A 12,303-nucleotide genomic window follows, 5' to 3' on the forward strand; every position below is an offset into this window, starting at 1 on the left:
ACCCTTGGGAAGCCTGAGATGGCGGCGAAGCCAGTGAATCTTGCAGCCTGGCTATCTTCATGCAGAGCAAACCTGACATAATGATGGGCTTTCTTGTAAAGGGCATCTGTGACCTCCTTTGTGCATCAGTGTGTTGCTGACTGAGAGATGCCGCACAGGTCCCCTGTTGATCCCTGGAATGATATCCCCAGAGGCCAAGAAATTGAGTGCTGCAGTTATCTTCAAAGCCACTGGCAGGGGATATCCTCCAACTCCACGTGGCATCAGGTCTTCACGAAGAATGTGGCATATGTGATGTACCAGATCACAGGACAAGCACAGACGTGCACAGCATTGCCTTGCACTCATTTGTAAATAGGAGGCTCTTCTACGATAAACCCTAGGTCTGGTGAGTCACCCCCATTGTCTGATTCTCTCCTCCTGACTCTCCTGTTCATGCTCTGGCTCTGCTTGACCATGTCCTTCCTGCTGGAGCAGCACATGGAGTAGCCTCTCCCTCCTTTGTCTCCTCCAATGCATTAGGACCCTGACAAAGGCAGCATTCAGCCCTGGATCCATATGTGCTTTTACCTTCTCTCTGAAAGGAAACATTGAAGACATTAACGATTCAAGGGGCAAGAAAGTGAAGATCAGAAGATGACATGTTGGAAATTGTAAGGGTCCATAGTTTTTCCTGCCCTACTTGCATGGTGGCTGACACCACTGAGACATTAACACACAGACCGAGATAACCAAGGTGGCATCGTAGATATAAAACATCCTGAGCCCTGCATGAGATGCTAAAGTTTAATTGAGATGAGTGACCCAAGCTGGCTCTGTGCTCCATTCTCTGATGTGGTATATTAATGACCAATCACTTGCTCATGGTCATGATGCCTTTTGGCCCGTTAGGAGTGTCAAATCTGGTGAACAAGTGACAGGCCTTCATTGATATATGATACAGCTGTGCATCCTTCACTATTGCCTGCATTCACAAATTCAACATTCCTATGTGTTAATCTTGAAATGTAGCAACTGTGATGCGAAGCCACTGAGTTCTGAGTAGCCCTTTAACAGTGCTAATGAAGCCATTCACTTTCAGTGGCTTTCCTCGCAAGGAGGTCTTCCTCCTTCCTTTCTAAACAAACTCCTGTTCACGCTTCCCCCTGACTGCAATTCCACAGACCTTCCCTCCCCGTTGCCCCCACCTTGGGTTTGCCCCTCCCCCGACTGTCATTCCACAGTCTTCCCTCCCCATTGCCCCTCTCATGTTTGCCCTTCCTTGCCATTTCGCAGTCTTCCCTCCCTGTTGATCCCCTCGTGTTCACTGTTCTCCTTAACTGCCATTCCATGGCCTGCCCTCCCTATTGCCCTCCTCGTGTTTGTAAACCCCACCCTCGCCTCACAGCCCACCTCCGGTTGACGTATTTCTGAAAGTGGAGGCCTGCCTGAGTGCCACAGCACAGTGGTGTTCTTCAAGACAATGTAGACAAAGAGCAGGAGCAGACCAACACTACAGCCTGAGCAGTGGGGCGTTCATCGCTACAAAACCAGCGTCGCACTATGGCAGGTAGGCTATGTATGCTCCATTCACCTCGAAGTTACCAGCGAACTGAGGTCTGACTTGTGCATGCCATCCCTTCTCAAACGAGTTTGAGGATGATGTAATTTTCCGCTGACGTGAAGCAAGGTTGGAAGACCTAACAAGATTCCGGCGAGCAGCTGGTTTGGTGAGCATTCATGGCATGTTAATGAATGCAAATGGCATTCATGCCATTAGTCGGCAGGACAAGAGACCCGCCATAAACCCACCATCGGGAGAATTGCAAGCTGTTCTTATGCCGGCAGGTTTCCGACTTTTTGCCTGCCGCTGGATTCTCTGCTCCTGCCCGCCATGAAACCTGCCAAAATTCCACCCTATAAAGCAGCAGTGCACACAATGCAGTCAGAGAAAGATGGAAAGACAGATAGACTTTATTTGTAAAGCACCTTTCATTATCTAAGCACTTTACAGTTAATTAACTGCGTGATGAAGCGTAGTCAGCTGCACTGGCAGCTACTTTCCACACAGCAAGCTCCCACAAACAGCAATTTAATTGGTTGAGAGATAAATACTGGCCATTACACCGTGGATAACTCCCCTGATCTTCTTCAAAATAGTTTGTGGGATCTTTGACACAGACTCAGAGAGTAGTCAGGCCTTAATTTAAAATCTCATCCAAAAGACTGCACCTCTGACAGTGCAGCATGTGGGAATGAGAGTTACACTACCTGTGTAACTTGATTTCCTGAGCTGTTTATAGGATTAAGGAGCAATAAGAAAAAACAGCTTTCTCCTGAGCATGGGATGCATTGTGTAAATGTGCTTAAGGCCAGGATGAGGAGCTGATGGAATGTATGAAACTCACTTATCCATGCCTTGCTGGTCTGGGAGGTATTGATCCAGTTACTTGGCTTATAGCAACAAAATGATTAAGTGGGTCATGGTAATAAAATGTTGAGCAGTTATGGAGAGCTAAGTTCACTTTGTTGACTGTTTTGATGTCACTTTAACGTCTCTTTGATGTAGTATGATTTGGTGGTAGTATGCATGCAAAGTAAAGATCAAAGGTAGAATTAGTATTAGAGATCTGAGTGAACCCTGTATGTTGTACTTATTGGATTGTGTAATAACAGCTCAAAAAGACCCACTTACTCACACCGGAATCATGAAGTCACAAAAAGAGCTGATTCTGCATTGCTACAACTAATGCATATGTACTCCGGTGCTTAAAGTAATGAGATGAATTAGAACAAGAAAGCAGTCCAACACAGTACTCCCTCAGTACTACACTATCAGCCTAAATTTTTCTGCTCAAGTCTCTGGAGTGTGACGTGAACCCACAATCTTCCAACTCAGGAGGACAAAGTGATACCCATTGAGCCACACCTGACACTTGACACTTAGATGGCAGTGCAGGGATAAATTCATACACTCTCAGAATTTTGCCAGACTATATAATAATTGTCCTTATAGCCTTCATGATTGTAACTATGACAAAACACCACATCTGCCTCAGGGTATGGGAAGTCTAACCTAAGAGCAAAGAAGTGAGATGATCGAAGGTTTGAGTTTGTATTATAAACACTAAGGGCTGAACCCTACTCCAGGCTCGGGAAAATCCAAGCTGCGCACTTTCACGGCTTGCAAACTGCACAGTTGACCCATATGTGACGTTGCATGCCATTTTATCATTTCACACTGGGGTCAGGATTGGAGTACAGTTTACAAGCCACGCTGAAGTGTAAGAGTAGTGTGATTGTGGAGGTGGTCAGTTAGAAAGCCCACCTTCATTCTCCAACACAGTATTCCAGCTTCCAACAGTGTTTAAAGGCCCCTTAAACCTCAACCATCACCTCACTCACCATCCCCATGCCAGCCCAAGCCCTCTCAGATTGCCCGTGCCACCTCTATGCCCCCATGTATCCTTCATGCCCCCTCAGATTATCCATGCCACTTTTACGGCTCCTACGTATCCTCGATGCCCCTCAAGCCACTCATGCCACCTCTATGACCACCATGCATCTTCCATAACTACTCACCCAATATACACTATGCAGAGTCCTCAGATTCCATGCAGTATTAATGGAAAATGTTTTACATCCCTTGGGGGAAAAAATAACCCTCTAATCAACTAATAAAAAGTCTCTAACAAAAATAGAAAATGCAGGAAAAACTCAGCAGGTCTAACAGCATCTGTGGAGAGAAAGACAGAGTTAACATTTCGAGTCCATGTGACTCTTCTTCAGAGCCTCCATATCTTTGATCATGAGAAAAAAAATGAAATCTATCATGTGAAAAAAATTTGTAATATTTGTAATCCTTTTAGTTTGCGCCAACAAACCAGAAACCACATCCAAGGGACAATCCGTTATTACAACATCTTGAAACTATCATTCATTCTCAGATGAATGGAACACCTACTGCGGTGAAATCCATTAAGCACTTGAAACTTAACCAAGCATTCAGAAAGGCCACTGCTGTCCAAACAATAGACTGCTTTCTGGGAAGGAAAGAGGTGCTAATTTCGATTTCAAAGCAGAGTGCCTGTCAATGTAACAGAGCAGATGGTTAGATTTTTTTCAAGTGTAGATTCTTTTCAAGCTTCAAAACCAGTTTTTTTTTCAAATCAGCCAAAGGCATTTAAATCACAGTAGAAAATATGACAGCACAGGCTGACAGGGTATTTTCTCACATTCTTCACTGCATTATGGTGCTTTCTCCATTAGAAAATTTCTGTAATGCATATGAACAAATACACAAGTTTGGTCAATGTAAGTGTCAAATTACCTTTATAGGGCAGATCCCTATGATGAATCATTACATTAAAGACATATCTACATGACAATACAGCATCCAATAGTGACATCTGAAGGTGTCAAAACACTTTACACTTATTTTTCAGAATGTTCCAGATTCTTCAGCAGGCTTTCAATTTACTTCACAAGCTATTAAGTCTATCATGCTTTGGGCTTAAATCCATGCTTCCAAAATCCCAATCCACCAGGCAAAACTGGTGTTTGGTAAGAAATCTGATTTTTGTCCCCATTAAAAATGGGGGACCTGACTTCAGCAGGGGTACGTGTGCATTTTTCACACTAGGCATTCCAGACCTGCAAAAAGGCCAGCGGCAAATGGCACGGGGTTAGGAATACAGAAGAAAATTGGATTTCCTCTAATCATCTGCAATGCTATGGAGAGGCAGTCACATGAAAGGAATGCAAACAAAATGGTTGCCAGACCACCATTATATAGCTTTCAAGTGCCAGTTCATGGGTTTATGTGATTCTGAGAACAGCTACATGGAGCACTTACCCCAGAGTAAACATGGTGTGGCAGATCATAGAAGAGAAATAAAGAAAAAAAAAATTTTCACAGAAGTGAATAGACAAACAAAATGTAACTAATTGGGGGCAATTTTATGGAAGCGATGGGGGTCTGGCCACCGGCTGGAGAGCCAGCGAGTGAACCAAACTGCCTCTTTGGGGAAGGCCCACCAAATTACATTCAGGCAATTAACAGGCCATTGGTATGTCTTCCATGGGATGAGACCCACCACCATGAGCTGCCATCCAATCAGTAGCCACTGGGGAAACACTGGAGGCCCAGGTTCTCCAGGGGAGTTTTGCAGGGTGTGGGTAGCGGTCGCAGGGGGGAGGGGATCACAGCAAGAGCAGGGGAGAGACTCCTAGTAGCCCCCCGCTGCTGATGCCAGGTCCCTCATTCAGGCACTGAGTGCGTTTGAATTAGGGATCCCGCCTGGGAGACCACAAGCAACTTTGCACGGGTTTGTGTGTCATGCTCCCCGTGTAGTGACAGGCTCGCCTGCTGCTGTGTTAATACAAGCGGTGACAGAAAGAGGCCTGTAATGGGGCATTAATTGCCCCTCAAGGGCCTCATTTTGCAGCGGGGCAGGAAAACTGTTCACAGGCTTCATGCCACAGATTTAATCAGGGTGGAGGCGGGAAGGTGGCAGAATCACCACCTGCCACCATCCCGCCCAAATAAATGCCCTCCCACCACCAAACTCCCCACATGGGAGAACATAAGATACTGCCCATTATATCTGATTCATTCCCCTTCCTCCAACTTATCAGTTACAGGTATATCCATTTTATCTGATCATTATTATCCTCTCAAATGCCACTCATTAAGTGGACCTTGCTTCGAGGTCCTTTTGAATTAGTTCTTATAGTTGGCCTCTCTGCACAAGTTTTCCACTTTTTCCCATGATCTTCTCAAGCATCACAAGAACATAAGAAACAGGAGCAGAAGTACACCATATGGCCTGTCGAGTCTGCTCAACCATTCAATATAATCAAGGTTGATCTTGGGCTTCAACTCCATTTTCCTGCCCGTTCCCTACATCCCTTAATTCCTTACGGGACCAAAAATCTGAATATCCCAGCCTTAAATGTATTCAAGTATGGAGCATCCACAACCCTTTGGGGTAGAAGATTCCAAAGATTCACAACCCTTTGAGTGAAGTAATTTCTCTCCATAAATAAAAACAAAAAAACTGCGGATGCTGGAAATCCAAAACAAAAACAGAATTACCTGGAAAAACTCAGCAGGTCTGGCAGCATTGGCGGAGAAGATAAGAGTTGACGTTTCGATTCCTCGTGACCCTTCAACAGAACAGAACGGTTCTGTTGAAGGGTCATGAGGACTCGAAACGTCAACTCTTTTCTTCTCCGCCAATGCTGCCAGACCTGCTGAGTTTTTCCAGGTAATTCTGTTTTTGTTTTTAATTTCTCTTCATCTCAGTCCTAAATGATTGGCCCCTTATCCTGAGACTGTGCCCTGTATTTTAGACTCCCAACCAGCAGACACAGATCTCTGTGTCTACCCTATCAAACCCCCTCAGAATTTTGTAGGTTTCAAAGAAATTGCCTTTCATTTTTCAAAACTCCAGAAAATATAAGCTAAAATTTACTTGGCCTTTCATCAGCGGACAAACCTCTCATCCCAAGGACCAATCCAGTGAATATTCACTGTACCGCCTCCAATGCAAATATATCCTTTCTTAAATGTGTAGACCAAAACTACACACAATATTCCAAATGTGGTCTCACAAAAACCCCGTACAACCGTAGCAAGATTTCATTATTCTTGTACTCCAATCTCCTTGCAATAAAGGCCAGCATGCTCTTTGCCTTCCTAATTACTTGCTGTACCCTGCATGCTAACTTTGTGCTCCTTGTACAAGCACATCCAAGTCTCTTTGAACATCAACACTTTCAAATTTCACACCTTTTAAAAAATATTCTGATTTTCTATTCTTACGACCAAAGTGAACAGCTTCACACTTCCCTACATTATACACCATATGCCATCCCATCTCCCACCCGTTTGACCTGTCTATATCTCCTTGCAGCCTCTCTGTGTCCTCCCCACAGGTTACCTTCCGACCAAGTTTGATATCATCAGCAAACTTAGATACATTACTCTCTGTCTCTTCATCTAAGTCATTAATAGAGATGGTATATAGCTGAGGACCCAGCACTGATCCTTGCAGCATTCCACTATTCACTACCTGCCAACTGAAAAAAGCCCCATGTATGCCCACTCTGTTTTCTATCCTAGTGGGGCAATCCTCAATCCATGCTAGAATACTCCCCAACTCTATAAGCCCTTATCTTGCCTTATAACCTTCTGTGCGGCATCTTATCAAATGTCTTTTGGAAATCCAGGCATACATCTACTAGTTTCCCCTCTATCTACCCTACCAGTTACACCCTCAAAAACTATAATAAATTTGTCAAACAGGATTTCCCCTAAGTAAAACAATGTTAACTTGTTCTAATCATACAATGCTTTTCTAAGCGCACTGTTAAGACTTCCTTAATAATAGATTCCAGCATTTTCCCAACAACTGAAAATTCTTGAAAATTGGTGCAACATTTTCCAACTTCCAATCTAATGGGACTGTTCCCGAATCTAAGGAATTTTGGAAAATCACATCAAATATATCTTCAGCTACCTATTTTAGAACCCTAGGGTGTAGGCCATCAGATGCCAGGGATTTGTCAGATTCTGGTCCCTCAAGTTCCTTCAATACTTTTTCTCTGCTGACATTAATTTCCTCACACTTTTTAGCCCCTAGGTCACCATCATTTCTGGTATGAAATTTGTGTCTTCTATTGTGAAGACAGATAGAAAATAGTCCTTCAATGCCTCTGCTATTTTCTCATTCCCCATGTTAATTTTTCATCTCTCTGCTTCTAAGGGACCAACATTTGCTTTAGCTACTCTCTTCCTCTTTATATACTTATAAGAGCTCTAACAATCTATTTTTATATTCCTGCTAGTTTACTCTCATATTCTATTTTTTCCCTTTTCATCAACTTTTTGGTGGCCCTCTGCTGGTTTCTAAAACACTCCTAATCATCAGACTTGCTACTGTTTTTTTTAAAACATTGTAAACCTCTTCTTTTAATCTAATACTAACCTTAACTTCTTGAGTGAACCACGGATGGGTCTTTCTCCTTGAGTTTTTGTTTTTCAATGAAGTGTATTTTTGTTGAAGATTTTGAATTGTTTTTTTTTTAAATGTATTCCACTGTTCAGTTACCTCCATACCTTTTAGTCTATTTACCCAATTCATCTTAGCCAGTTCTCCCTTCATATCTATGTAATTGGCTTTGTTTAGGTTTAAGCTTCTTGTTTGTATAAATATGTCACTTTCAAACTTGACATGGAATTCAATGGTTTTATGGTCACTATTTCCCAGTGGATCGGACAAAAACTAATTGACCCTGCTTCATTACACAATACTAGATTTAAGATAGCTTTATCCCTAGTCGGTTCCACAATGTATTGTTCGAAGAAACTGTCACAAAAACATTCTATAAACTTATTTTCTAGGCCACTCTTGCCAATCTAATTGTCCCAGTTTAAATGAAGATCAAATCCCCCACAATTATTACATTGTCTTTGTTACAATGAACTGTTTGGACCAGAATCTATTGTCAGAAAACTCCAGGACAAAACCAATAGCCTCTACGTTAACAGTATATAATCTCCAAGAAATCATGAATTCTGCCATTACAAAAATAATTTACAAACAACTGAGACTGAGACCTAGGTATAACTTCAACATGGACAGGGCTATGGAACTCTGACAATCTTCAGGCGCCACATCCTCCATTGCTTGTAACGTATGCCCCATTGCTCCTTACCTTTACAGCACATTCTTTTCCACTGTGCAAGTTGACACAGCCTTGAACCTTGGCGTAGGCTCCTTCTCCTAGCTGTTCATCAGTCAGCTTGTACAAATCTGCCAATGCAATAAATGATTTAGTAAACAATTATTTCAGTGTGGTCACAATATTGCCAGTGCAATTGACAAGACATTACAATGGAAAATCATTGTGAACTGATCAAAATGAGGGCAGAACTTAACCAATCAGAAATAATTGTAAAGGAAAAGAATAGCTTAGAATAACTGTCAAAACATTCAGGAATTGCATGTTCATTGTCTAAACTTTCAGAAATTTGACAGGCCAAGCAGCCTTTTCTGATCCCTTTTTTTTATGTATAACTATAGTAACAAACATTACAATGCACTGGAAATACACCTATGAAAATTGAAAGTCATTTTCTACAAATTTTGCTGATGACTTGGGAACGAGCACCCTCTTTGGTCCTCAACCCAGTTCATATTCATGTGATTTATTTCCTTTTCATTCCCACAATGAGGAAGATTAAGTGTTATCCCAAAGCTGAGAATAAAATAAAAGAAATCAGCAAACAACAAGAGTGAGCAACACCCTGGAGAATGAAGCCGATGGAGAGACGGGGCACGTGCTTAGAATGCCAGATCAGGAAAACAAGCACCTGAAAAATAGAATGTCCTGGGAAAGCACCACAAGCCCATCAACATCCAAAAGGAGAGGTTAATGTTTTCACTGTCAAACCTTTGTCAGAACTAGAAAAAGGAAAACCCATGATTTAACTCCCTTGGCAATTAGAGCTGTGTTCATGCTAGCAGAACAGCAATTACCAAAGCATGCACAATTCTGAATCTTACAGGTAAATCTGTAGAGTACAAGTCATCGAATGTGATGTTAAAAAATCTACTGTGCTCTGATCAGCATTTATTGAGTATTGCACCCAATTTTGGTCACTCAGTTCAAGGAATGCAATCAAGAAGCTGGCACAAATTTAAGCAGCCAATTCCTAGTATCAGAGGAGAGAGTTACGAATAAAACTTGAAAAAACTGAGCTTTGCAGGCTTGAAACTCAGTAGTTTACAAGATAGGAAAGGTAAACTTGAAACAGTACTTGAAGTTAAACTGACAGTAGAAACAGTCTGTGTAGGTTCAGTTCTTTACACAGATTTCCCTTTAGGGTAGTACAAGTAAAAATTCCTGTCACACAGCTATTGTTAAAATGGGGGATGGAAAGCTAAATTGTTTTTAAGCAAATGCACTAGATGGGTCAAACAGCCTTACTCATCACCAGCATTTATCTCCTGATCTTGTAAAATGATTCATTAGTTATCTGAAGCCTTATACTCACCCAAATGTTCACCATTTTACTTTTCTCCCCATGTTTTGCAATCAGAAATCATTGCTCAAAGTGCAGTTTTATATTGTTACATTTGACAGGACTTAAATAAAGATAAGTGGCAAAGATAACATCTCAAATATTGAGAATAAATAAATAGTAAGTGGTGTTTGATCAAGTAATTTCAGTTTATATTTTGTCATGCTCTGTGCTTTGTGAATCAGCATGGATTTTGATATCCCCACTTCCCATCCAAATCACACATCCCTATACTAAGAAAAATGTGAGGGAACAGCTAAGGCGAAAGGCTAATAACTCCAGAATCATGTAGTTTTTCATCTGTATCTGCGTGTTCAGCTTGATGTTGACTTACTGATTTTCTAGTTCTTTTTTGTTCACAAAATATGATAAAATCAGTGGGAATGTTTAGAAAAATAGATAAAAACATCAGCATAGATGATAATAAAGCCAATCCAACATTCTGGAAACCTTGTGACTCAAATTCTTGCTTATGTATACAAAAATGGGCTGAAACAGTGGGAGCTGTGAAAGTTGTAGAACACATTTTCAGACTGGTGGTAGAAAAGGATAGAACTGGTGGGAATGTTAACGACAAACAGGTCAGTGGGGTTCAGGACAACAAGTAGTTGCTCTCAAGGGGATCAGAACAGGTAGGCCTAACGACAACATTCTTGCCTTAGGGCACTCTATAGTAAGATGAAATGATAGAATATTCTGTTGCAAGCATGACCAAGAAGCCAGAATGGTATCTAGGTTCCAGAGTTCAGAATGGAACTGAAAGGGTGAATATGATCCTATGGTTGGAAAGGGAAAAACTAGGAGGTTCAGGTTCACAAGGTAACCAAAAATGTAGGTAGGGTAGAATGGATGTCCCAGAAAAGTAAATTTAGAGAAACTGAAGAGCAGAGCCACTGGGGTAGCTTTGACCAGAATAATGGCTCAGATCTTCCAGTCTCTGGATCTTGGAAGACCAGACGTACACCCAAGATGCACTTCGGGACCCTGCAGAAGTCCTGATGATCTAACCTCTGTGGGAACTGCCCAGGAAGTTTCAACTTCTGACGGACAATCCCTTGCTCCCCGGGATCCTCTGCAATCCTCTGTGGGACTTAAATGAATAACAGCTCAGGAAATGTTAGACAGAAAAATCCTAGTCTAACTCCTAGGTAACTACTGAACTGACCTCCCCCCACCTCTCCTAATCAATCACACTGACTCCTCCCTCAACACCACCGTTCCCCCCCCCCCCCCCCCCCCCCAATACCACCTGACCATCTCCACTGACCCAATGTGACTAACCCTGCTCCCCCCACTGAGCTGACCTGGCTAGTCTCCAACCGGACTACCCCTTGTGACCCTTCACCCCTGAACACCTGCCAACCTCACCCACCTGCTATCAGATCATATTTATTTTCTTCAATGTAGGCCATCAATTCATGTACTTTGTTGTGAATGCTACGTGCATTCAGATAGAGAGCCTTCAGTTTTGTCTTTTTATCTTTGTAATATCTAGTCTTGACTGCTGATGTATTCTTAGGTTTTTTCTCTCTGTCCCTTCCTGCCATTCTCTGACTCTCATTTCTCATATTACTATTTTGCTCTCCTGTCTTGACTCGACACCTTGAATTGCCACCTGTACCCAAACTTGATCCCTCACCCCTCTCATTTAGTTTAAAGTCTTCTCTACTTCCCTAGCAATTTGCGAGGACACTTGTCCCAGCACAGTTCAGGTGTAAACCGTCCCAATGGTACAGCCCCCATTTTCCCCAGAATTGATGCCAGTGCCCCACAAACCGGAACCCATCTCTCCCACACCAGTCTTTGAGCCATGCATTCATCTCTCTAATCTTATTTGCTCCATGCCAATATGCACGTGGTTCAGGTAATAATCCAGAGATTATTACCGTTGAGGTTCTGCTTCTTAATTTGGTACCTAGCTCCTCATACTGACTTTCCAAAATCTCTTTCGTAGTTCTACCAATGTCAATGGTAGCTATATGGACCATGACAAATAGATCCTCCCCCTCCCACTGCAAGTTCCTCTCCAGCCCTGAGCAGCTGTCCCGAACCCTGGCGCCGGAAAGGCAACACAGCCGTCTGGACTCTCACTCTTTACTGCAGAGAACAGTGTCAATCCCCCTCACTATACTGTCCCCTACCACCACTACATTCCTTCACTGCTTCATTGTCCCTACAACCACACCACCCCCCTTCACTTCTCTCCCCCCACCCAACCACCACCCCCCAACACA

The 12,303-nt window shown here is 42.6% G+C and overlaps 1 protein-coding gene across 6 annotated transcripts in view; it reads right to left on the reverse strand.

Moving 5' to 3' along the window:
* LOC121289298 (MAP kinase-interacting serine/threonine-protein kinase 1-like) overlaps positions 1-12,303 on the reverse strand; it is a 103,909-nt gene that overhangs the window by 52,700 nt on the left and 38,906 nt on the right. For all 6 annotated transcript variants that reach the window (XM_041208602.1, XM_041208606.1, XM_041208608.1 and 3 more), the window contains one exon: positions 8,701-8,798. In XM_041208602.1, coding sequence (XP_041064536.1) covers positions 8,701-8,798 — 98 coding nt within the window. The remainder of the gene's footprint in view (positions 1-8,700; positions 8,799-12,303) is intronic.

The sequence above is a fragment of the Carcharodon carcharias genome, chromosome 16 (genome assembly GCF_017639515.1).
Source record: "Carcharodon carcharias isolate sCarCar2 chromosome 16, sCarCar2.pri, whole genome shotgun sequence".
Lineage (NCBI taxonomy): Eukaryota > Metazoa > Chordata > Chondrichthyes > Lamniformes > Lamnidae > Carcharodon > Carcharodon carcharias.